Source organism: Bemisia tabaci, chromosome 5 (assembly GCF_918797505.1).
Source record: "Bemisia tabaci chromosome 5, PGI_BMITA_v3".
Classification (NCBI taxonomy): Eukaryota; Metazoa; Arthropoda; class Insecta; order Hemiptera; family Aleyrodidae; genus Bemisia; species Bemisia tabaci.
In genome coordinates, this window is record NC_092797.1 from 44,941,162 (window position 1) to 44,969,127 (window position 27,966).

Sequence of the window (27,966 nt, forward strand, 5' to 3'; positions counted from 1 at the left end):
GGGCAGGTATTGTGCACGCACAAAGGCATTGATCGCACGTGTCTTATTTCTATCCCATTCCACGGATTTAGAATCAGGATCGGGTTCCGCCGCACGGTGGAGTGAGTCGAATAGAAGAGTTTGGACATGCATTTTAGGACTAAAACTGCAAACTTTGATGTTTATTTCGTCAAATTTTAAATTTTACGGGGTGCTATTGGAGGACAATTTTACGAGAAAACCAGCGGAACCATTTTGAAACCTCTAAGTTTTGTATGGACGGAGTTATAAGCTTTTAAAGTTTCCAAATTTTGTCCAACTTCACTGGGAAAAAAACACATCGGATCTAGAGTCCGGACTCTTGAAAACATCGACAAGAAAAAATACTCTTGATTCAATCGGATTTTTGCTTAAATCAACACGGAGAAAAAAACCTCGTGCGTGGGACCCGAAGTTTAGGTCATATGGATCACTGAAGTTTTCAAATTGAGCATCTGAACACTTTAGGTATAGCTGTCGAGGTTCGGATCACACATCTGAAACTTCAGTTCTTATATCTGAAGTACTTCAGATGTGAGAACCGAAGTTTTTCGGATGTGAGAACCGAAGTTTTTCGGATGTGAAAACCGAAGTACTTCAGATGTACGAACTGAAGTTTCAGATGTGTGATCCAAATCTCAGCAGCTGGACCTAAAGTGTTCAGATGCTCAATCCGGAAACTTCAGAGATCCATATGACCTAAACTTCGGGTCCCATGCACGAAGTTTTTTTCTCCGTGAAGAGCCTCTTAATTTGAGCGGATTTCCTTTTGATTTAAGCTTAGATCTGATTGAATCAAGAGTATTTTCTCTTGTCAATGTTTTCAAGAGTCTGGACTCTAGATCCAATATGTTTTTTTTTCCAGTGCTGTCCCATTGACTCGGTCCACTGTGCGCCGTTGCCAGGGTGCGGCTCGTGTGTCCGGTCAACTTTCGACTTTTCCGCTGAGTATGCTTTCGTTTCCGATCAGATCAAATGACTAATCGTTCGAGTGCCGATCAAACCTGTTGAAAAGTATCGATTATCAGGGTGTTTGCGACGAAAACTTTGACAATCGATTCTTTACCATTTGGACCATTTGGTCGAGAAGAATAAACCGATGGTCGGTTATTCGCGCTTTGGCTTTGGATCGGATCGACTTCAAACGTACCGACTGACAGATTAGTATTTAATTTCGATTCGGGCTGATCGGGGCTCACCGCCTCGGATTATGATAGAATCAGTGGCGTGGCGTGCTTTGAGACACATCGACTGATCTGCCATATAAACGTATGGAAAAGGATCGACAAACGGGTTGTACGCAACGAACACCTTAATAATCGATTCTTTACCATAGCTTTAAATGGAAGAATATCGATAATCGATCATTCACGCCACGCCACTGGATATAATTTCGCGGCGAACGCCGGAATTTGCTCCAGACCTGCGAAAGAGAATGACCTGGAGACTGGAGTACTGTCATGTCTGTGCCGCTCTCTGATTGGTTCATCAGATGTATGCTCTTCAGAGGGCTTCAGAGGACCTTGTCAACACACAACATCACGAAAAAATTGTGTCATCGAGGTATCACGTAAAAAATTAAATTGCTGATTTAACGATTCAATTGCTAAAAAAAGTGACTGCAATATTTCAACGTAAATTTCACAACACAAAAATGCTTTTTCAACCATCCCCGTGGTTAAATTAGCTTACAATAGTGGGTAAAGTAGCATTTTTCTGTTGTGAAATCTCCCTTGAAATATTGCAGTCACTGTTTTTTCGCAATCGATTTCTTAAACCAGCAATTTAATTTTTTCCGTGGTAGAGATGAATGATTACAGCAAAAGTTTTATCGGAAAAATATCGCATTTCAGTTTTTTTGTAGCTTGTGTCCAATTATGTCGGTCAGTTTACGTACAGCTGAAATTTGCGGCAAGAATGTTGACTTTATAGTACCTTTTTTCCTTTACGCCCGATGTAAAATTTCAGTTGTCAAATTAAAACTTAAAATACTTAAGTTTAAAGTTGACAACCGAAATTTCACATCGGGCGAAAGAGTAAAAGTGAGTAATATGCTGATTCAACCCGATGAAGGAGGAAAGAGAAACACAATGTTGACTTTTTTGTTCGATTACTAATCAATGGTTTGAATTGTTTCAGAACCGATAACCAGTTTTAGAAAGAGCTTAACTTGCGTACATCTCAGTTCAGAGTATGATTTCTCCGACTTATAGGCAAATTCAGGGGCTGGGTTCCGGAACTTTCCGTAGATTGCAAACCAGAAAGATTTGGGCTTGGAGCTCTCTCGTCATCTAGTTTATTTATTTTGATCCAAAATCAAAATAAGGAAGGGCTACCCATGGGAACCTAAAATCAGTTGACCAATTGGAGAGCATAGTGCTTACGCTTTTTCTGTAGAGGTAAAATTGAATCGGCAATATACATGTGTGCGTGTACACATGGAGAAAACCACCAGTAGGCAGGCATCATCAGTTTTCTCCAGATTTTTCACGTAGGGACTTTTTCTCGGTTCTGTAATCTCTGACTTTTGCGAAAGCACTATTCTAGTCCCCCACTGCATCTAAAATAATGATCAGATGCTGTGAGAACCACTCGATTGGAAAATCCGCATCTTAATAGGCTCTGAGGGACACAGCGGTTTCTCGAGTATATCCAAGCCAAGTTTAGTGGGAAGTTTTTCAAATAAAAGGACACAACCTTAAAAAGAAGAAAAAAGTTTTTGTGTGGGAAACTCAGGATCAGATAAGTGGCTTGTGGATAAATCGAAAACGTTGATTCCTCTCCGCAGAACTCGGTCCATTTCTTCTTCAGTGGCAACGTGAAGAAATGGACCATGACTGGGCCGTAAGCAGCCTGTTTGTATGCTGTGGCGCTGCACAGCGCTTTTCAAAATCCCCTCCCCCCCACCCCTCTCCCGATTTCCAGCTCCTGAGGAACATCCGAAATTGATCCACCGCGAAGAAGAAGAAAGTGGGTTACTGGTGGGCGGAATTATCATTTTCACAAAATTAGCTGTCGTCGCATCAGCGGGCTGCCTTTCGTCTAAATTCGCCGGCGTTGCCAGTGCGGATAAAAAATTCTGAGGGAACTTTGACATAATTAGAGTTTCAAGTCCCTTTCCTCAGAACGAGTTCTATTGAATCAGATGCATTTCGTTGTCTCCCGGACGAAAGAACGTAACTCCATTCCAATGTTGCCAAATTTCCCCTCGAAAATTGCTTATTAATCAGGAGAATTTTGGGTATTTCTGACAGAAATTTTCTCTGATTTTTCTCTAGATTCCAAGCAAAAAACCGAGATATTTTGAATACAAATTGCTTACGTGCATTTTTGTAAAATAAATTAATTGTTGAAGTCAATTTGGCAACCTTGAAATGGAGTTACGTTCCTTCGTGCGGGAGACGACGATTTGACAAGACTCAGCCTGACGATATGCACATCCGACGTTGTTTTTATCTATTCCGAACTTGTATTGTTACAATGAAAAACTGACATTTTGTATCTGTAATTTATAATCTAGAGGAAATTCACTTGAAATATTTAAAAGATGTTCATATCTAGTCACAAAAATAACACCGAAAAAAAATTCAAAATGATTTAACATTCTGGATGTGAAAAAAAGTGTGTGAGAACTTATAAAATGCTAAATTATCCGCCACAGCAGTTAGTTTTACATCTTGACATTGCTTAAGTATAACTGCTGTAGCAGCTAATTCAGTATCTTTTAAGTTCCAGCACACTTTCTTTGCATCCACAATGTTATATCAACTTCACATTTTTTTTTTGTGTAAATGGCTGCCGGCCTCGTTCACTCACTCAATCTCGATTTGGTTTTGTAGACCTCATCGCACTGATGATGGGTCGACTGTTAGGTACAATTTGACCGGAACGCGTTACAGTTGCTTCCTGACTGGACGTTACTAGTGTTGCTCAAAACAGCGTAAATCCAAGAGAAGAACTGTGCTCTACACTAGATTTTCCCTCTCTAGTGAGACAACTCTACGTAATGCGGAGACTTCAGCATCCGGGATGGTTCGAAAATCCGATGTTTCTCTGGATATTTTACTTCGTGTCCACGGCTTCTGTCACTTTCTCAAATCGTCGCTCCTCTGATGTATGGGCGTACCTCGATTTTTGCATGAGCCCCAGAAAGCATGGACTTTATATGTTAAACAGGGCTCACGTGGAAATTGAGGTACGTCCTTACGTCAGAGGAGCAACAAAATGAGTCGACGTCCCCTATTCATATTCAATGAGCCTCGTCTAACATCTCATCTTCGATGGATGTCAATCTTGTTCGTGCAATGACGTTTTTAAATTTAGTTCTAGCTTTTGGATATTTCCTGCACATTTTCTTTGGGTATATTTCATCTGGGATTGTCTATTTTTACAAAATCTTCAGGTAAAGTTTGGAATTTTTATAAAAATAAATCCATAGTGACGTTGGAAAAATGCGTATTGACTATATGCGTTGTTTCAGAACTTCTGCTCCTTCCTGAAAAAAAAAAATGGATCAAATTTGCCCGCAAGAGCTTTTTTTCACCTTTCATCAAGCTTAATTTCTTTAGGAACTAAAAGAAAGAGGCTCGGGTCGAGCAAAAAAGTAGCAACATTCTGAATTCAAGAAAAAATATACCTTGGCGGCAAATTTAAGCTACTTTTTTTCGGTGTTGTTTTATTTCTTATTGGGTGACTAGAATAACACCATAGCTTGAAATTTTTACAGAATATTCCTCTCTTAGAGAAGAAATATTAACATAATTAACATTGTCAAGTAATAACATTTAGTAGTTTTTCATGTAGAAAATGAAGTATGAGAAGAAGGTAACGCCGTGTTGTGAACCAAGATCAGTGTATCTTCAGTTCCATCATCGATGTGGGCTATATTTCAGGGTTGGCAACATCTCTCAGTTTAAGACACTTATCCGTGGCGAAATCAAGAAGCACTGGCGGAAACCCCCTAAGCCTTGTCTGTACACCCAAACACGACTTGCGTTCTGTCACGTTTATATTCCCTTTAGCTAATCGGATCTATTTGGTAAAATGCCAAACGAAAAATCTCTGTGCGCCTGTGGGCAAGATCTCGCCTACATTACGTCACGGCATCAGTTTATGCTGGGGGTAGAAACTACCCTGTCTCAAATATTTTACGACTAGCAGGCTAAATTTTTCCGTATAAGAAAGATTTTTTTTTTTTTTTTTTGGAAGATCAATGTAGATAGTTTTATATTGTGTTCAGTACCGTCTAGAGGAAGCTTGTCAGACGGATAGAGCTGTGCAGTTGAACCACATTTTGCAATAATTAAATGTAATTATTATGAATTAAATGCAATGACTAAATGTTTTTGGTTCATTTTATAGATAATGCATGTGCTATTTGTTTCTATATGCAAATAGACGAATGATTCAGGAGCAGCGGGTTTTCGTTGCAAATTGAAATCCAATTCAGAAACCTGAAATCATCAAGTAACTCGTTTAGAATTTGATCTTGAAGTCATTTATGGTCGCCATAAAATAGTGTCTTGATCATTGAACCCAACAAATTAGCCAAACTTGATGAGCATTGAAAGAAGAAGTACCGAAGAAGATAGGTTAATATTGGAAGGGGAATAAGAAATTACCTAAGCTTTCGGTTGACTCCAAGGTGGAAAGACTTGTAGTGTTCATTTCTACTATTAGTGACATCAATTGTTTGACGTTGTGATTTGGTGATGATTGGATGGATTTCGTTATTTTTGCCAATCTTTCGACTTTAAACACTCCAAAGTGATTTTAGAAGCGGGAATCGACCCATTCTATAAAATTGGCCGCGCGATCAATATATTCCTGTAATAATATCCTTCTGATGCTGCTAAATCTTGCAAGATGCAAGATTAGGCATAAACACACAAAGTAGAGGCAGATCGTTGAAAAATCCTGCGGACACTCTTTTTTCCCCCGAGACCCGTACTTCAGAGACGCTGCACTTAGAGAATGAAATAAAACCCTACAAAACTTTTCCATCGTTCCAGACTTTAGACATGCTCTTGTAGAGAAGTTTCCGTCGCAATTAACGTTTAACTTTAATTATACTAATTAGATTTAAAGTAGAAGTGTCAACGATCGGCGACATCAAGGAAAAAAATTAGTGTCATGAGAATTCATCATACCTGCACCAAAAACGGTATTCTTATGAATAAGTGAATAGACAATATTTATTCCTACATCGTAATAGGGCTGGTACAAACGACTTTTAGATGTGCGTCTACAAATACACCCTAAACTGATAATCAGCCATCAAATTTTTAAAAATAAGGACAAATCGAGTTTCAACACACCCGCGGATAGGAGAGACGTAATTGAACCTCATTTGCCAACTTGTCTGCGGAGTCCGATTAACACTTCTTTGGTATAACATAGAGCTGAGCAGAGTACACGTCTTGTACCACCGCGCCTTCAATTTTGCAGACGCAACACGGACGTCCATCAAGCACGAATAGTTGTATCTCTGCGCCTTCGTATACGCCCTTTCTTTCCCTTTGCTTCAATTCTACGTTGTGTTGGTTCTGTGCGTCTGTCTTAGTGGTGCTTCAAGGGCTACGTGAGCAACACAGCCGAGAAAGAGGAGACGTGATCGGACCTCGTCTTTTAAAATTTCTGTAGAATCTGAGCGGCACCTCATTGACAGCATGTAGCGGAGCATTGCAAGTTCACGCCTCGCGTCATCGCTCCTTCAATTTTGGAGACGCAACACGGACGTCCATCAAGCACGAATAGTTGTATCTCTGCGCCGTCATCAGCGCGCTCTCTTATCTATGTCAGGGGTTACTGTGAGTAATTTTCGTTGTACAAATCGTATTGTACGTGAATTTTTAATGATAAAACCAATATCATAGACTGGAAGAAAAGATTCATGGATCAAAAGTCTTTACTGACTTATTTAACAAGAAAAAATACTCGTGATTTAATCGGATTTTTGCTTGATTCAAGACAAAATCCGCTTAAATTAAGAGGTTTGACTCTCGATTCAAGCAAAAATCCGATTGACTCAAAAGTTTTTTTTTCTGTCAAATTTTGTGAGAGTTTGGACTCCGGATCTTCCAATATACTTTTACGATGTAACATTCTTTTTCCCTTAGTGTAATGTTTAAATTTGCACCTCATCTGGTGGTCCATTGTATCCTCTCGTTACCAACCCTTATTTACAAAGGCACTCTAATATTTCCGCAACAAGGCAACGTGAAAGGTTCATTCCACAAGAGCAACAGTGTTTTTAAAGAGTCACAAATAAAGCAACATAACAGACCCGGGTGGGAACTCTATGTAACCGGATTCCGAAAAAGCCTCATCTCTATTTGCTGTCGCACAAAAAGTGACGTGATAAATCATTGCCCGGGGCTGAGAACGATCCTCAGCGCTGCACTAATTGGCAGTCGATTAATTATTCGCAGCGAAAGAAAACCCGTCCGGAAATTTACGACCGCTCCGTGTTTTAAATGTAAATAACCAGGAGGCAGCAGCCCTCGGCTATCGCTACTCTACCGCGCCACACAAAAAAACACGTTACTCCCAGGGAAATCGTACGTAGATCCGCTGTTTTTGTTCAAAGGAGTCATGCAACAAATGCATCTGTTTGTGAATGCGTTCTGACGCGCGATTCTGGACTTTGCACGGTTGACAAATCGTGCAGAAAATTTAGGATTTTCTAAAATTTTAAACAAAATGCACATAAAATAATTGCTAATACATTCTACAGGGAAATATACACCTGTATCTATCAGCATGGTATAAAATGAACTTGAAAGTTAGGGTTCAAAGTAACAACCAATACGCTTCAAAATCTATTGTGTCTATGCTTTGTGGACAGCAATAGTATTAGTTAATTATCTATTAAATTCACAAAAAATTATGAAGGGATTATATTTTTTTTTAAAAATAAATCTGAAATCTTGTTCTTTACTGCATAAAATCATAAGTGTGATGAGTAACTTGTAATGTCTGAGGCGCGAGGCGTCTTGAGAGGCTGGACTGCGAGGTGTTTAAGTAGGATTTATTAGAGTGATTATGAATGGATCATTTTACAAGGTAAGAAATTGGCCATTTCATTTTATTTTCGTCAAAAAATTGATGATGCGAATGAAAACCCAACAAACATTATCTCCTAAATCACTTGTTTTAACCAATGCATCATTCATAGATGTAAAATTAATACAGGGTGTTTCAGATACAAGGTTGTTTACACAATGTCCATAACGGAATTTTTTCTTCTCATGACGAAGCCGTGGATCGCGGAGATAGGAGGTAATCGCGACCCCGATAAATCCGAATATTACCATCCCAAAACCCCCCTTCTCCGTGGAACCGACAAAGGAGACCGTGTCTTTGAAAATTGGGATCCCCATCACAATTCAGAAATCGTTATATCGGAAGCAGAAAGTACGGATAATTTTGGCCTAAATTGATACCAAAAAGTTCAAAATTGGCCTATACCTGTCCAAAATATTGTTCTCTGAGGTTGGAGGGCCAGAACCCATCTCGATAAAATGCCAGGTCATAAAATTTAAGTATAGACCCGGAATAAAGATGTTTTGCCTACGGACTTGACCTCGATAAATCCGAATTTGACGGATCTGAAGCCCCTTGAAGCCTCGCTGATGAGGTAGAGAGGGGGCCCTTAACTTTGTGAATCTCACGAATCTAGGGTTTGTTCAGTACTCTACCAACGCGGCCCCGGGAGGGCCTTCAGAACCGTCCGATTTGGATTTCTTAAGCCCGTATCATAATATTATACTAAAGCCCCTAATGAGGCTCATTGATGGAATTGTTGACAGCTAGTCGCACAAAGTAGGTAACCGAAGTGTTCGGGGCAGATCATAGATCATATCTTGTAATTTTCAAAGAATTTCATGCAGAACTGGTCGATAAATTAAATACTTAGTGCCCTTTTAAGACTTCCACTTCGTGGCAAGGGCTTTAGGATCGATTGCTTCGGTAAAAAATATTTTTCCCAGATCTCTACGTCAATTTTTCGACGAGTAAAATTTGCCGGTGAGAAGATCAGATTAAGAACAATGGAGAATTAGCATGTGTCCAAAATTTAATGTATTCCGTGCTCAAGTAGAAATCACAGAGTGAAATGAACACGAGGTTCATCCATTGGTTCATGAATTGAATAATTATTGGAGGTTACATGACAAAATTATCTAATCTACTAAAATACATGTATTTAAATGAGAAATGCCGCCAGATGATGTCATGAGGCGGTTCATTTTCCAACACTTAAATCAATTTTCATACTATTCCTTATATCAGAAAAAATTGTAGAAAATACTGCGAAATCAGTTCTTTAAGCACTCTCAGATGAAGCTGTAAAAAATTTGCGCGTAAATTCCTCATTTCCATCGAATCAAATCCGAAATGCGAAGGGGGGAAAAGGTTAAGAGTGCTCATCTCAATCGATGCCCTATCCCTCTCGAAGAGGAAGTCACCCTCTCGACAGGAAGTCACTTCGCGTAGATAATAGAGGACGCGAGGGACGAGGGTCTGGCTTCGAAGGGACGAAGCGGGCGCCAGGCCGCAGGCTCCCGCGTCCGCTTGCATATGCATGCTGAAATTTCAGTCGGTCGTCAACGCGTGTCATCGCTTCACCGCTGCATTTGCTCACGTGCAACAGGTGCGCAATTACGCTCCTGGTTCCCGCGCTCCCCCCGCAACCCCCCCCCCCCCGCACATTTCCCGACCCAATCTTGTGATGTCCGCCTGGACTTGTCACGCGGACCATCTCAATCACGCTGAAAAATGACTGCGCTCGACTTAGGCGGGAACAACCTGTTATCACCGCGCGCGCAGGGATGTTCCCGTTGACATTAAAAAATGCTCGACGTGGCCTCGCTCTTGGCGCTGCGCTCCGAGAGGAGGGGGGGGGGGGCTTGGTGGCGGTCTAATGAGTTTTGATGGCGTTGGCGACTTTTGCAAGTTGGTGGCACTGCCCTGGAAAATTTTTTTTTTTTTTGGAATGAAGTGGATTTCCATTGAGAAAAAATTCCTTCCTTAAAAAAAGGAATGGAAAAAATCCGACCGTCTTGAAAATAAATGAGGGGATGGACATTTCGTCGTATCTCTCACGAAAGAACGTAACTGCATTCTTGTGTTGCCAAATTTTTGGTTGCAAATCCCATTTTTTCAAGGAGAATTTTAGGAATTTCTAATCTTAAATGTCCCTGATTTTTCTTCTGATCTCATGCAAAAATCAGCAATGATAGGACAACAATCGCACAGTTACACTCTTGTACAAAAATTGATTTTTTTCAGTTAATTTGACAATTTTGGCATGGAATTACATTTCTTCGCGCAGGAAACGACGATGTGTCTCAAAAGATATTCTTCTCGTGACAAGTGCAGAGGAAAACTAAATTTACTCTTTGCAGGTGAATTTGATTTCGAATCGGACGTGTTCCGTTGACCTGAAATCAAACTCGCGTTGAAGTGAGTAAATTTAATTTTTGCCGAATCTTTGATTGATAATTGCTACACAAGGCACCTAGCTACTTTTAAAAGCCAGCTTTGGCGCCAAGTTTGTGATTATCTGTTAACGCATAGTGCGTTTGTTTGTTGTCCTCATTTTTTCACTTAATTGGGAGTACACACAACGGATCAAAGGGTGAACTCAAAAAGTCTTTTATTTTTTTTTTTCTTCGTTTTGTTGTTTGTTTTGTTTATACGTTACCTAAGTACAAGAGGGAGCACCGCAGATGGATAAATACCGCAACAACACTTACCTAGAAAACAGAAAAAGAAAGAAAAGAAATTAATTTTGTGAATACAAAATCTAGATAATTGGACGTGAAACAAAAATGAGCTTTCGGGTTAAAATTTTCCAATAAAGTGATTTAAATATCCGTTGTCTGAACACGTAAGTGTAGGATTCATATTATAACGCGTAATAATGTAAGAACCTCATCCGATTGGAAGGAACGAGAGAATATTCCATGCAGGAAGCAAAATCTGAAAGAGCTGAAATTTAAAATTTCGATGTAAATTACTGAGGAATGCCGACATTATTGTCTGGAAAATATCATGTTACTTGCTCATTTAGTTCGATTTTGAGATACCTTATTTTAGCTCATAATCAAGGATAGTTACCTTCAAGGCAATAATCAAACGCAAAAATGTACGTAAATTTATTCATTCCCCAGCCTCGAGCATTATGAATTTTTCATCAAGGTAATAACTTATTTTTCTCGTAAGATCGTCCCTCACAAAGGAAAGCAGCCCCCCTCCCTCTCATTCCAACCGTAAATGGCTCCGCCAAAAATGCACTCATTTCTCTTTTCTCCGCTTTTTCTGTATGAATTTCCCAACAAAAGAATGGTAAACCGTTTGTCATATTGCCCTCATATAGACTAATATGCCTCAGCTCAGACAGGAAAGGTTTTGCATTGAGATGCATTTTTTTTTCTATTTTCTTTTTTTTTTCAAATAAGATTTGTAGTGAAACGAAGATAAATTAAATCATTTTTCCTTAAAATATTACGAAGCATGCTTATCATCCGATTCGCGGAGTTCGCGCATTTCTGTGGGATGATCATTGAAATTGATTGAGACAGCTATAGACAAAGGAGGCATAAGAAGAATGAAGCGATCCTATTGGTTGAAATTAGTGGTTCGTACAGACTAAGGAAGAAAATGATGGACTAACTTGAGGGTCTTCGGCGGGTTGCCGTTAGTTAGTCTATCATCTTCTTCCTTTGTCCATCGCAACTACTCGCTTCCAACAATAGGATCCCACCGTACCCTTTTTTTCTTCTTTTTCTATAGCTTTGTCTATCAATTTTAGTAACTAGCCCACTGCAACCAATTACTATCCCCGCGAATTATAGGAACCATTTTCTGTACAGGATAGTGTTGTACTTTAGTCTTAAAACACCATTAAAACTGGCACCAGAGGTTTGAATATTAGCAGAGATCCAGGTTGCATAAATTAAACTTATCCATTTGCAGAATCGGAAATAACTGTTACATCTAATCCGTCGACATTAACAATAAATACTTGTTTTTGGAACTCTAAAATGAGCAACAGATGAGATTTGCGTGTTCAAATATTGAAACGGTGTCTCGTGACGAAGACCCTTTCAATTTATTTAACCTATACAATCGTGCATAAATTGAGGGAAATTCGAGAAATGTTGGCAACAACACGCATTTATCCCTCACCCGCATGAAAGCACGACCCGGTCACTGCAATATATTTCCATAAAAGCCGGCACCGGCAATCCTTGGATGCAAAATTAACAATCTGATTTAAACAATGCTGCATAGGGGTGGTATTCACAACCTCGCCGTTTGCTCCACGAATATATATACAGACTGATACCGAAAAAACAGCTGTGTGCACTATGTTTATATTATCCGCGCACGGTTATATTCCTTCTCGTATTGTTTTGCATTTTTTTTTTCCATTGGAATTGGTCGAGATGTTCAGACCTGAAATATATTTGTGAATAAAATTTAAACTTGAGGTAGGGTTGCATGAATGTTGTCATTAGAGAATCTTGTTTTGTCAGGTTTAGCCCTGTTCAAAGCACGTACTTTTTTCCTTGAAAGAGGGCTAATCGATAGCATTTTTGTCGTTTGTATGTCTTTTGTATCGTAGGATCAAAATTTACGAAAGGAACATTCAGCGATTTTTAAAATGTGAAACATATTACGGTTCAAAAGAAAAAGAAGAAGAAAAATGTGATAAAGTAAAACTAACAGATATGAAACTTTTTAAGGATTCTGAAACTAAAGAGTCGTTATACATGCTTTTTTACAACCAAGAATTTTTATTTTCTATCGAGAAGAAAATATTCATTTTCCAGGGAGATAGTCGCAGAAATTTACTTTTATTTAAACGATTGATTCAAAAGTACTCCTATTTTATTTTTCTGAAGGAGAGCAAACGGACCGCGTTCAGCAGAAAGGTTCCAAGTCACATCAGCTATTGCCAAATTTAACTGGGAAATTTTACCTTTTACAAGAGAACTTTCGTGCGAATTCTTTTGAAAATGTAAAGGAATTTACTTCGCACCATGCAGCAAATTCACTGGAATTGCCACAAAAATCCGCACAACCGTTTTCATGTAAAAAATTGAATTGTCCACTTAAATTCGGCAATAGCTGACGTTAGGATGGTCCAACTTAACTTGGGCATTTTTTTTTTTGCCCAATAAACTGAGACGCCCCCTAGATTTGTTTCTAGCCATCCAAATATGATACCTGCCATCGCTCTCCGACAATATTAAGACGTGCCGACTTGAGGCTGAAAATCTGCAAAAAAATTACATTGATTTAAATGGGGCGAAAACTGGCTTGGTTCCTTTCCGCTTAACGCGGTCCAAATCAATATAATTTCTTGAAATTTTCACCGACTTTTCTTGGCACGGATGGGGAAAAACTCGAACGCTTTCAAGAAATGATGTTGAGTACTTTGAACAGGAAGTATGACAAGATGTCTACAATATCTACAACGTTGCAAACCAAGACACCCGGTCTGATAGTCTCACCGTCACCTTCACCGTAAATCAAGTCAATTTTCTCCTGGTGCCAGAGATGTATCACTTCCAAAAGCATAAATAAACAAAACCCACCCTCCCATCCGGACATACAAACGGTAGATCCAATTGATCGAGATTTGCGAGAAAGCGCTCTTAATAGCTACATTAAAATTCAACCAGTTAATCACTCAGGCCGGTAATCCTCGTCAGTAACCAAAATCCTCGGTGCCCGAAGTACTAATTTTCCACCGCGACCACCATGACTTGTTGTTTGATGCAATTTTAATCACTGCAACCTATCACGGGGCTTAACCGCGTAGCTTCGGATTCGTCTGGCTCGCTATCATCTGTCACCCTTCCATTCGGTGGCGACCGCCCCTCGTCTACCGTGTCACTGGAAACGTAGTAAGCGCGGTTTAATGTGCACCTCAAAGCAAGCCTGGATATGCGCATATCGTGGCTCGAGCTAAAATACACTTATTCCGGTCCCTTGAAGTACGGTATTGATGCCGGCTCTTGATACGAGCTTACGGATCCTCTGGCTGAGGTGCCAAAGTGTAGTGTGAAAAAGTCTGATCGTGAGGCAGGTTATATCTCTGCGGACTGATTATTGAAATTGATGGACAAAGCTATAAACAAAGAAGACATAGGGAGTATGGAGCGATCCTACTGGTTGAAATGAGTGGGTCCTTTAGACAAAGGGAGAAAGTGATAGACTAAGTGTTGGGTCTCTCGTGGGTTGCCGTTAGTTAGTCTATTACCTACCTCCTTTGTCCATTGCAACCACCCGCCTCCACCAATAGGATCTCTCCATATCTATTTTGTCGTCTTTTTCTATAGCTTTGTCTATCAATTTCAATAATCGGCCCGCTGGGTATACTATCCATTGCATGGTCGTGATAGTGGACCGAATCAGTGGACCGAGTCAGTTAGAGAGGTCGGACAAAATTCGAAAACTTTAAAAACTCTAGTCATACGAAACGTTGAGGTCTTAAAAGTGGCTCCATTGGTTTCCTCGTGAAATTTTCTTTCAGAAACACCCCTTATTATTTGAAATGTGACGAATTCAAGGTAAAAATTTGCAGTTTTAGTTATAAATTTCATGACCGACTTCTCTGATTGACTCGATCCACTGTGTGTCGGTGGAAGATAGGTATGAAGGCAAATTGCGATTTAACGAGAAAATTACATTTAATCGTTATTATAATTCGCTCAAAAATAAAGATAGGGTCTTGAAATTTGAAATAGTGACACTTAAGCATATGCTCAATACGGAAAGCAGTTGGCTGGGAAAATATTGTAATACTAGTAACGATGCTTACCTACCTTCCTCTTTATTTGTGTGGCGAGTATTCAGTATATGACTACTACGTACATCATTATTGCGCCCTCATTCTTGACATAGACTAGAGATATTACCTTCTGTTACAGGAGGTAACAGCTACCGTACTGCTCTACAGCGTTATTCATCTCTTCCATGAGTTCTGCTTTTGTAACATTTGTCTCGCAAATGATGATTTTTAATCTTAACTTAACTTTGTTTAAGGTTGCTCTGTTTTTCTTAAGACATAAAAACAAATTTTAATTAAAAAATGGGGAACGAAAATTCCATGTGCAGCACTACAATTGTTGAGGAACGATTGATGACCCCATTTGGAGCGTGTTACTTTTGCTTGAGGAATATCGAGATTCAAACATCGGGTGCTACTTTTTCTTCAATGAACATTTTATTCAAAATTTTGCCCCCGCGTTGTTTCGCAATGTTTACATATAATTTTTTGCAACAAATGTGTCACTCTAAATCATCGCTCTTGGCTTTTCTAAAGTTTAAATTAAAATTATGTTTTAATTATGTGTGTATGTACTCTGGACAATTTGGCAACATGCGAATACTCACTCCATATTCTCCCGCAGCAAGGGAATACTTTCAATTCCTCTTGGGGCAGACAAAGGATTCACTGAAAGAAAGTCCAAGCAATTGACCAACTCAAGGTAAAGAGAGGGTTCATTTGCCACTTCTGGTTTGCCGAAAGTGGGTTGAGATAGGGGTCGTGTTTACTTCACTTCGCATCAGGCTCGGGCTATATATTGGGTCAACGAAGTGCATTCTCTTGGAACGGGCAACTTGGAGTATGAAAAGGAATTCTGTGCTCGTAATCGAGGCCAATTTCATATATTTGAATGGCTCATTATGGCGGAGCGAGATTTCAATCTCATTCTGAGCCTTGTTACGCTGCCTCCTCTCCAGACCGCCCAAATTTTTGGGCCTTCTTCGAGACTTCAAATCTCTTGATGTGGCGCTCATATATACTGTAATTCCTGGTTTGATTAATTTTCCAAGTCCACTCGAAGAATATTCAAGGCGTTTCAATGAGGATTTTTTTTTTTTTTTTTTTTTTTTTTTTTTTTTTTTTTTTTCCAAATCCAGCTTTGTAAAATGATATAAAAAGATTTGAATGGGAGGCACTGCTATTCTTTGTACCCTTTACTGGGAAATATATTTACTCGGAAAGATCTGGGGCATTTTTCTAGCGGCCATAGAAAGGAGTTTTAACCTTATTCTCGATTAATTTCCCATTAGTTTTCGCTGAAAAAGCGTTTTATCACAGAAAAACGAGCGAGAATTATCTTTCATATTTTCTAAAGAATTGCGATATATCGCCCCGGAAACTCAAATTGACATGAAATCATGATGGTGATTCTTTGTATTAGAAAATTATAAAACGGAAAAAAATACAAAATCTTCTTTTATAAAAGTCCCAGCTGCGAAAGTGACGATAAGTATTCTCGAGAAATTTCCTAGAATTTGATCCTTTTTTCTTTCTTACTCTTATCCGCTTTCAGCAACGATGAAAATTTCATTATCTCGTTCAAGTTCGCCGAATGCGTTTCAAAGTTCTCGCAGGATTTTCGATCGTTCCGGAGAAATTTATCTTTTAAAAAATAGTGCACCATCAGAACAGCAATTCCGACGGAGAGTGATAAATTACCTCTAAAGTTCGATATAATCCTTGGAATATTTCAAAAATCTCACGGCACCAAGTAAATTTAACGGAGGCAACGAAACTTCGGTTGAGACATTTTCCCGCGGCAAAATTAAGCCAATTTCCATGGATCTTGGCGCGGAGTAAAAAGCGCCTAGCTACGGCAGTGCTGCAACCGGGTATACATGGGGCGTGACCACGCAGTGTTGCCGACCACGACAAAAATTATATTACAAATTCTCGTCAAGTGCGGGTAAAATGTGTATAATTGCGTACAGTTGTGCAGGGATGATGGCCATGTTTCGCCGCCTGAGTGGGGATGTAGGGATCCTCTGTTATTAATTATGCCGTATCGATTAAGCCACGGTGCGGTACGCTACAGGCTGGCAGCATAATGTGATCATGAGCGTGAAATTTGTTCATTCATCGCCTCCGGCGTATCGTGGCTGTGGTTTTTGCCTTTTACGCGTTTCGGTCCTTCCTCGTCGCTCTTGCAGCCTTTTCCGGTTGGATTTTCGGAGCTTCTGGATAAAATTGGGGTTTTTTTCTATAATTAAAATCGATTTAATGAAATTTAATTGAGTTTTAGGAGAAGCTAAGAAAGAACCCATGAGCCTTCAGACGTTGCCAAGTTTCCTTCGAGTAAAACTGAATTTAGTAGGAAAATTGTGAATACTTTTTTTTCAAAATTTTCAGACAATTTTTTACGTAATCTAATCTAAAATATCTGAAAATTTTGGAAAAAATCATTCACATGTGCATCATACTGCCATGTTTCAACTGTATGGACAAAAAAATACTACATACTCATAGTAATTCTCTAAACTCTTCAACTCCGTCAGTTCTGAATTGCTAAACCACAGGCATGTACGTATACAATATTTGGACGGGCGGAATGAATTTATGAATTGCCTCAGAGACCTGGCAAGAGAGGTGTTTATGGAGGCGATAATTATAATTTGAATGTCAAGTACCTTGGAAAGGAATTTAAACTCATAGCTTTGCGCTCAAACGAACGTTCACTCGTGGGATTTTGGCGGTGAGGCAGAAGCTAGATCGTCACTAATTTGATGAACAAACTGATGACTTTTCTCATACACAGTTTTATATTGTCTCGTTGTGCCGTAGACTGTTCCAGAGGAATGAAGCATCTGTCACCCGAAGCTGCAAGTTCAACAAATTCTAAGCGCACAGTTCCTTTCAGCATAAATATTTTCAATTATCATTTTCCGTTGTTGCTAAAATCCAGCATTCTTTACGTACAAAAATTCACCAAGAGGCATGAATGCAGTGATTCCAGAAGTTAGCAGCTCCCGGAATTAAAATATAACTTTCAGGGAGATATGATCCTCATACTTCTCACATTTATGTTTAAGAAGAGGTGTATATATTCATCACCCCCATCTCACATGATTGCATTTTGCTATTACCAAGCGATAGACGAAATACAAAACCACACTGGCTCAAATGGAAATAAAGTGTAACGACTGAACTTATATTACAGTTTGGAACTTACGACGTTATGCGGGTGTATATTTATGCGTTCTAAAAAGATATTGAGACGAACGAGTCTTGGCTCTCGGAGAGGGAAATATGCTCGCATAAATTGCTGTTTAATATACATTTATCATCAACATTATGCGGGTGCGATTGCAGTTTTTCCATCCATCTTAAAGTTCATTTTCTTGGCTGTTTTTGCGATTTATGTACTTTTTGTTCGCAGAATTCCGAGAGAACGCGCAGGAGTCAGAATTTCTAAGCCGGCAAAGCCCACAAAATATCCGTAAGTTTAACATAGTTTTGTCAAATTTGAATAACACGGAGAAAAAGAATCGTTTTACTCACATTGATCGCTCGACCAACTTTTCTAGTCGTATTTGCAATGGTGACTTTGCTGTAACTATTTATTTTTGGTCCGTATAACAATGTTGCGTTGAACCAAAATCATCATGAACAAAAAAATAAAAGAATAAAATCTTCATTGTCAAGTAGGTGGTGCCTAAATTCAACCATGAGCATTGTAAAGACAAATGGAGCCGACACAACATGGAAATGGAGGAAGGGAAAGGACGCGCGTCGATGACGGGGCAGAGATACAACTATTCGTGCTTGATGGATGTCCGTGTTGCGTTTGCAAAATTGAAGGCGCGATGGCGCGAGGCATGAACTGGCAATGCTTCGCTCTATGGTGCGAATGATATTTCGTTCGAATTCGGCAGAAAAGTTAGAAAATGAAGCCCGATTGCGAATCTCTCATCTTAAGCTGCGTTGACACTTAATTTTCCTTTTTTTAAAATTTTGTGTCTGATTCTTTTTTTAAGGCTGTATTCGTACTTTATCTAAATATCGTATGTACCGACGTCATAACTTCCCTAGAAGACAGAATCCGGTCAATTTGATCCGGTAGGGATTAGGGTTAGGGAAGTTTCCTGACACCCGATTTTTCCTTTTTTTGATTTGGTGTTTGATTCTTTTTTACGATATATCTAAAGCTCATATGTACCGGCCTCATACATCCTGCGGGCTTCGTGTGTTTAACAAGTCTCGGCGGGTCAATTTGACCCGGCTTGGACATCTAAGGGTCAAACTACTAAGTTGCAGTGTGCTTAACAGAATGCCATTTTTCAATAAACCTGTACTTTTTATCTTACAATTAATGGAGCAACCCCCCCCCCCCCCTAAAAAAATGAAAAAACGGATGCTTATTTTTGAAATTCCTTTAAAATTGGAGTGAACAATAACTGAACCCCTACATTCCACGACATGAAAGATTTTTAAAATTTCCATTTCAATTCTACGAGAGTCGAGTTCCGTACATTTTAACAGACACGCGTTACAATCAAGGTCATCCACACACACACACACACTCCCGATCGCCAGTCTACACGCAAACCAAACGATGTTAAATTAGCACCGCCTGTCGCCACTTTCTGAGCCATTCGAGATATCGAAGTCGTATTTCAATACTTTGCACGGCAATGCTCTGAGCACCGTCACACGGTACGGCGGTCGTTACTGTCTCGGCAGTGGAGATGAGAGTCCGTCGTAAAACCCGTCTATTTGGAGGAGTCATTAAAACACCAAGAAATGGCTATTATGACCAAGCTCACGGAACCGCACATAGATGGCACAGAGGCGTCGTACTGGACACTCGTGACGAGACCTGCCCACAGTTCAAGGGCAGGTGACCTATCACGAAATTCATTTTTTTCGGTTGGGCGAAAGAAGAGACGTTTGGGAATGATGACTGGAAATAATCAGGACCACATTTTGCAAAAATCAAGAACCAATATTTGGACCGTATTAAACTGAAAGGAACCAAGCCACATCAGTTATTGCCAAATATAATTGAGCAAGTTAATTTTTTACATGAAAACGGTTGTGCGGATTTTTGTGCAAATTTCAAGGAAAATTCTCCATAGTTTGAAGCAAATTCCTTAAAAATTTTAAAGGAATCCGCACAAAGATTCTCTCGCAAAAAATTTAATTGCCCGGTTAAATTTGGCAATATCTGATGTGGCTTGGTATTCCTTTCTGTTAAACTTGGTCCATTTTAGGCTCATTTTGGAAAGATTGTATGTGCTCTCACAGCTCCTTCCCGTAGGAGGCTCCATATCGGTGCGAAAGTGCCCCTAAAAATCAAAACCACGGATTTCCATTGCGGTTTTTCATAATTTCCGCTCCTACCTTATTTTTTTCGAAGAGGAACAAGCTTATTTATAGTTTATAGGTTGAAATTTATACAGAATAATCTATTATTAGAGGGAAAAAATCACGGAAGTTTTCAAGAAATTAGGTTGTTTAGTTTTTTTTTGTTTTTTTATTGTTGTTTTTTTAAGGAATTTTATTTAAATGTAACGTAACTACTACAAGTATTTCCTTGTATCTATTTACATGGTTTAAAACTGAAACGAAACGAATTGCATTAAATTTACAGGGTATAGAACGTTAGATAATACGATGATTCTAATTCTCTGAAGAGAAAATAAAGTATGATAGGAAGTCTGCCAAGTCGTAAACGGAGATACTCGATTCCGCACCTTAGCCATCAATATGGTTTACAATGTGATTTTGGGAGGTTCTGGGATATCCTTAATACAACATAGTACAAAGGACAATTTTTGCCAACCTCAATCAGTATAACTCATAAAGCCCGTGTCACACGACCAAAGTTGAGCTCTCAAAGTGGTGTCTTGTGGTGTCACGTGACCCTAAAAAATTATCGGTCCGACGATCTTTGAGGGCAATGGAGGGTCACGTGACCCCACGTGACGCCATTTTGAGAGCTCTGCTTTGATAGAATATTTATGTATATTATGATTGAATAATCGAGTTTCGTAAATTTTAAGGCTTAAAGTTTGCTGAAATTATAGAATCTGTTCAACCATATTTTGAACCTTTTGCACTGGCAAATTTATTGTAATCCCATGCAGGGATCCATTTTCAAAATATTATACTGCTAAATTGGTATTTGGTATTGGGGTTTGGTGGTAGGTTGGTTTTGGTATTGGTATTTGGTATTTGGGGTGGTTGGTTGGTTGGGTTGGTATTGGTATTGGTAATTAGTTGGTAAAAATGTATGCTAACGGGCTTCCTAAACTCGTCCTCCATCACAATTTAAACCAAATAAGTCCTTGCAAGGAAAGGAGCTGTTTAAGGAGCGATTTTGCGTAGGATCCTAAAACTTTTTCTTCTTGGCTACTTCCCATTCATCGCGGATCCACTGAGGGCCGAGAGGAAGAAGTGAGGTACGCGGCGCGCTCCTAAAACGCAACTATATTAATCTCCCGTCTTTCCTCGGAAATGGAAGCATCCCAAGTACGCAATTGCCACATACGTGTCATAAATAAGCACTTTGATTTGAAATACAAACAAGGCCGCTCGTAAAACTACCGCATGCTCTCACTCTTCCACGCGCGCTTGTCTAATCTCACGCCGCTCAGTGGATCGAGTCAATGGAGAATTTGCAAGGGTCTGAAATATGATTGGTTTCGTGTTTAAGTGGAATCTACTGAGTGAACTGAACACGAAGATACCCTTGATTCATGAATTGAGCAATTATTAGAGGAGATATGACAAAATAACCGATTCTGCTAAAATACTCGTGTCGCACATGTGTTTAAATGGGAAATGCCGCTCGTTGACGTCACATGGCGGCACATTTTCTCTTTTTTAAATCAATTTTTCTCCAATTTCCCATGTAAGAAAAAAATTTTTAAACAATTTCCCAATCCTAAGAAAAAATTATGAAAATACTGCAAACGCAGCTCATTGAACTTTACCAGATAAAGCAACAAAAGAGGGTTATTCAAAATCGGCGATTTTACCCAACGCTTGGATTTTGCCCGGAGTTGGATATGTTGTTCCCTATCACAAGACACGCCTTTTTCCGGCATTGGCAAGTTCACCCGAAATTTTTCCCGCGCGCTACAGCGTTGCCAAGTTGAAAACAGGCAAATTCCGTAAGTGGCATCAAAATTGAGCTATGAAGTTGCGGTTTTAACGAAAATTCTCTAAAAATTACGCACTTTTAGGATATGACCATGTTTTTAATGTCGCATTAATTTTAACATGCATTATTGCCAAATTTTCGATTTTTAAATTCGACAAATGCTACATATTCGCAAATACCCAAAAAAGCTATCTTCAAATTTGAATAAAAAGTTGTTTAATCGATAGTTCGTTCGATTCCGCATCCATCGATATATTATAGCTCGCTGGGAAACTTTTGGTTCGCGAGATATCATCATTTTTGTGAACAGCTTTATGGAGCGACGACGCTTTTTGAGTCCGGGCGGATAGAAATTTTAGCCTCCAAAAACACCGGGTAGCATTAATTCCATGGTTTCCTATGTAATTTTTGGCGCTGAATCCGAATTTGACCATTTCATAAAAAAATTGTCACCAAGATGTTGCCAAATTTGGCAAAAATTGCTTAAAATCGGCCTTTTTGGCGGATTGTAGCCTGTGACTTGCCAGGAGTTGATCAGACGACAAAATTGGTTATTTCCACAGTTAAAACTCGTTAAACTATCTACAAGCTGAGTCAAATTCTTTCTGCTCACGGTAAAATTAAACGCGCGACAAGCAGCAAACTGAAAAAAAGACACCAAAATTGGCGCTTTTTGCGGTTTTTGTCGTAAGTTTCTTGTTTTCCGATTAAGAGAATGTTTCTTGACTATACTAATGAACAACATGAGCAGAATTTAATAAAATTGAACAATAAAATAAGATCGAACATATTCCAATGTTGCCAAGCTTAAACAAAATACTTTAATTTTCGCTGGTTTTTTCGATATTATTGTCCTATATTCTTTGTTCACCTCTTATTTTTAAATTTTATAAATGTATCTCTCTTGCAAAATAATACACTTCTGTAGAATAATTTAATTTTCAACTTAGATATATACTAATAACTAGGGTATTTAGTTCAGAGAGGAAAAATTCATAAAATAGTGAGTTTTATCGAATCGTGTCAATAAACCACATTTTGAAACAATAATGGAAAATTTTCTGTTAAAAATTAATGAATAAAATGTACTCCTCAGACAGACTTCATTAAAACAAGACAAGACGCATTGCAATATTGCCAAAATTACGTACAAATCGTTGAATTTTGGCGGTATTTGACCGTTATTATTCATTACCCTATATTTAGAATACAATTTTATTTTATAATTCTGAGATAATGGAGTTTAATAGAAAAAAGTAACGACACCAAACTGAAGAAGACGCCCAGGAAAGGACAATAAGGGGCTTAAAAAGGAACAAGGGCGCTCTAAATTACTGAGGACCTGTGGGTGGACAAGGGACAATGGCGGTTAGGCGTCGCGGGGCCCGAGAGACCGCTGTTAAAGCGGCTCTTTATCTATATATGTAACAATACAATAGTTTGTCGTTACACTCGGCGTAATTAGGATTTTCCTAAGAAACATTCTCTTAATCGGAAAACAAGAAACTTACGACAAAAACCGCAAAAAGCGCCAATTTTGGTGTCTTTTTTTCAGTTTGCTGCTTGTCGCGCGTTTAATTTTACCGTGAGCAGAAAGAATTTGACTCAGCTTGTAGATAGTTTAACGAGTTTTAACTGTGGAAATAACCAATTTTGTCGTCTGATCAACTCCTGGCAAGTCACAGGCTACAATCCGCCAAAAAGGCCGATTTTAAGCAATTTTTGCCAAATTTGGCAACATCTTGGTGACAATTTTTTTATGAAATGGTCAAATTCGGATTCAGCGCCAAAAATTACATAGGAAACCATGGAATTAATGCTACCCGGTGTTTTTGGAGGCTAAAATTTCTATCCGCCCGGACTCAAAAAGCGTCGTCGCTCCATAAAGCTGTTCACAAAAATGATGATATCTCGCGAACCAAAAGTTTCCCAGCGAGCTATAATATATCGATGGATGCGGAATCGAACGAACTATCGATTAAACAACTTTTTATTCAAATTTGAAGATAGATTTTTTGGGTATTTGCGAATATGTAGCATTTGTCGAATTTAAAAATCGAAAATTTGGCAATAATGCATGTTAAAATTAATGCGACATTAAAAACATGGTCATATCCTAAAAGTGCGTAATTTTTAGAGAATTTTCGTTAAAACCGCAACTTCATAGCTCAATTTTAATGCCACTTACGGAATTTGCCTGTTTTCAACTTGGCAACGCTGTAGCGCGCGGGAAAAATTTCGGGTGAACTTGCCAATGCCGGAAAAAGGCGTGTCTTGTGATAGGGAACAACGTATCCAACTCCGGGCAAAATCCAAGCGTTGGGTAAAATCGCCGATTTTGAATAACCCTCTTTTTGTTTGCAAATTCTCTATCAGAGAGGTCGGACATGAAATTTTTTACTAAATCTGCAAAGTTTGATGTTTACTTTGTCACATTTTAAATTTCAAGGGGCGCGTATCCTAGAAAATTTAACGAGGAAACCATTGGAACCACTTCCAGAACCTTAAAGTTTTGTAAAAACGTAGTTATAAGCGTTTACAGTTTCCAAATTTTGTCCGACCTCTCCTATTGACTAGATCCACTGTGCGCCGACAGCTCCTGCTCCCAGTTGTGGTCAGAGATGAAAAATGAAATTTCATTTTACTGAAAAGTGAGATTTCATTTTCATTTAAATCTCAACGATGTATCAAGGGTTCGACATAGCAAATCCCGAATTGGGTGATTCGAATCATCCCTGCAAAATTCGAGAAGAAACTTAGACATGTTTTTTCAATATTAAAACTTTACTCTTTCTATGCGTTTCACGCGGTTTACTGAGTTCATTGCAGAGGTTTTAAAACGTTTTACGAAATTTCACGTTGTAAATGTGTGACAGTATAGCAATTGATCATCTATAGGTTAATCGAGGGAACAGCAAACTAAGAGAAATTTTTTTATTCGCCCACCACTGCTAGAGTTCCACTTTATGAAATTTTACGAAAACGTTTCATAAAATTCATTACACGGAATTTCATGAAATTTTCGGAAAATTTGAAAAATGTGTCATGAAACTTCACGAACGTTTATGACAAATGCTACAAAGTCTCGTGAAATTTTGCATCTCTGGTTGTGGGCGAATGAACATCGGTCTGTTAGTTTGCTGTTGTTCGAATAATCTGACGATGATTATTCACCACCAACCGTAACAATTTCTGGCAGGAAAAATGCCCCGAATAAACCACCGCGCAAATTGCACTAAACAAATTAAACATCACAGTACATGCTTTCTAATCAAAACAGACGTATTCGGTTTGAAGCAACAGTTGAAACATGCTTCTGGGAAGTCGTCTTTTGTGCCACTAATTCACAATCAAAGAGCAACCGATGAAACAGAGACAATATATTTTGCGGACTCCGCATTAAGAATCTAAGGGAAGTAATTTGATGAAGCAAAAATGAAGTTCGGAGGTTTGCCACTATTGCAATTACACAATTAGAGTGGTTACGTTGTTTTGTCCGGGAAATGGCAAATGGATCACAAAACAAAGTGAGAAAATAAATATCACGTTTCCTCACCGTGATTTTCTCTTCATTTGTGTTCTTATCGCTCTTTCCGATAATACAATAGAAATATTACCATAGGGAGAAACCAAAGCGCCTTCATCTTCATCCGTATGCGACACGGGCATCCCTGGAGTACGAATAGTTGTATCTCATCAAGGCGTTATATTGCTTTTCTTCGCTACCACGATAAAATATACAGGGTGCCCAGGATTAAGTACGAATATTGAAGGAGCCGATTCTCTCGGTCAAAAGAAGAGGTTTCTGTATTATAACTTTTCTTCTAAAAATGCTTTCCCTGGGGGCCACGGCCCCCCAAAGTTGGAGAAAACAAATCATCTTTTTAACACCGTTACAATGTTTATGAACCAATATTAATGAAAATTGGTGTCTGAGGGTAATTATTAGCGTTCTTTTCATCGCTGACCTCCAAAAAAGGGAAAACTTATTTTGAAGGGGGGTTTAGGGGTATACCGGACCTAAAAGTGGTAAAAAATAATGTTTCTAGCGACAAGAATTGATTTTTAACGTCAACACTAGATTCAGCGTTGACAAATATTTCCAAAATGTCTTCGCTGTGTTTTCGCTATAACTCATCGTTTTCGAGATAATTGGGACTAATGGAGATAATAGGAGCCGATAACAGGGGGATAGTGGGGCCCCCAGGGAAAGCGTTTTTGGAAAAAAAGTTATACTACAAAAACGTCTTCTTATGACACCAAGAATTGACTCCTTCAATATTCGTACTTAATCCTGGGACATCCTGTATCTAAACGGAAGGAATTTACGAGTGCCAACTCGGGAAAATCGCTCAAATCATTTAAAGCCGGGGTGGTTCTCGATTTGTCCCGCCTCGGAGCCAGACTGCGAACGCGACGACGAAACGCGAAGAAAACCCGTCCACTTAGTAGATCCGAGAGCCGGTTCGCGGCGCTGGCATGCGACGAGTTCAACAGGGGAATCGGATATTGAATGTTTGCCAAACAATAATGTTTATGGCGAGCATATTTCTCCGGCAAAAGCCGCAAAGCGAAAGCCACCCTCCGCGGCTCGGAAGGGGTGGGCGCATGAAAAACCAGATTGTTTTCCTAACTGCTCCCCGGCGCTGCGTTCTTTCCTCGAGACCGCGGCGATATTAATTTCGAGCCATTTCGCTCGCAGTGGCGAAAGGAATGGCTTCGCTCCTTCGCTCTCCGTCGCGCAGAAGACGCCGGATGAGCCATGGCTTTATTTTCGCTCCATTTGTGCTTTGTCTACATGTGTGTACGAGGGGTCATGGAGAGAGATGGATACTCTATCCGTGAGCACCGGAAATTGTGCACTGCGTTCCACTCCATCATCCGGAACAATTCGGAGAACATCGCGACCCTGAAATTTCGCGAGCTCGCGAAATCGTTCCTCAGCTCATCGTTGCGGATCCAATATGAGAAGTCGCCCAAGGACTCCCGTTGGACTTCCGAGGAGTTCTTGAAGGAAAATTTAAGACCTTTTCAGTGAGCTTGTAAGGTGTTCAATAAAGCAGTATTCTTAGAACCTATATTGGCACAGCCATTGGCGGATGCAGAAAATTTGCACCATTGTTTTTGCTCCTTTTAACCCCTTGGAATTGTATCGATTCTTAGAGGGCCTAGGTGTTCCGACAAAAATCAATAAATCGTTTTCGATAGTGGTTCGATGTATCGTTTGGTTCAAAACAATAGAACATAACCTCGAACAAAAATTTCAGGATTTCAGTCGGAAAAGCTGGAAATGAGAAAATTCCTAACTATTTCACCTTGCGATGCCAGTTGATACGCATAAAAATAAAAAATTTATCAGAAAACCCCGTTTCCCCAGATTAATCGATTGACTTTTGAGGCTATGTTTACATGTTGAACCAACCAATATTGATACAATCTCACCTATTTGATGTATCGAAAACGATCCATACATTTCCATCTATAAAGGGAAGAGAGACAGTGTTGCTGAGTTGCTGGATTTTTTTTCGGCACAGCCATTGGCGGATGCAGCAAATCGGCAAAATTATTTTTCCTCCATTTAACCTTGTGGAATTGTATCGATTCTCAGGGGAACCAGGTGCTCTGACAATAATCGATTATTCAACCCAGGCTTAAATGCGGAAGAGAGCCAGGCTAATGTTGCTAAATTGTTGAATCCTCCCGTTGGCATAGCTAAGTTTTTTATACGGTAAGTCTCTACTTATAGTCACGACTCCGAAGCGCCAAGAAAAACGACTGGGGAAACGATTCTGTTGCGATGAAGAAGTCGATTTTTCTCAACGTAAGGAGTAATTAAAATTCATAGATTTGCTACGCTATAGAATCAAATAGATTTCTATTATTTTTGGTCACTGAACATGGAGAAAATATTATCCCTACACTTATATATTACCTATGGACTGAGATAATATTAATTTTGAGGACTACATAGGGAGTTGGATATTAACTTAGAAATTGA

General features: G+C 39.2%; 2 protein-coding genes across 5 annotated transcripts in view; one reads left to right on the forward strand and one right to left on the reverse strand.

Moving 5' to 3' along the window:
- The window catches only part of LOC109030914 (diuretic hormone receptor), a 413,955-nt gene that overhangs the window by 252,592 nt on the left and 133,397 nt on the right, over nt 1-27,966 (reverse strand). The window lies entirely within an intron of this gene.
- Nucleotides 1-27,966, forward strand: part of LOC109030865 (uncharacterized) — a 136,335-nt gene that overhangs the window by 43,252 nt on the left and 65,117 nt on the right. For both annotated transcript variants that reach the window (XM_072300814.1, XM_072300813.1), the window contains exon 3: nt 18,240-18,299. In XM_072300814.1, the coding sequence (XP_072156915.1) occupies nt 18,240-18,299 (60 nt within the window). The remainder of the gene's footprint in view (nt 1-18,239; nt 18,300-27,966) is intronic.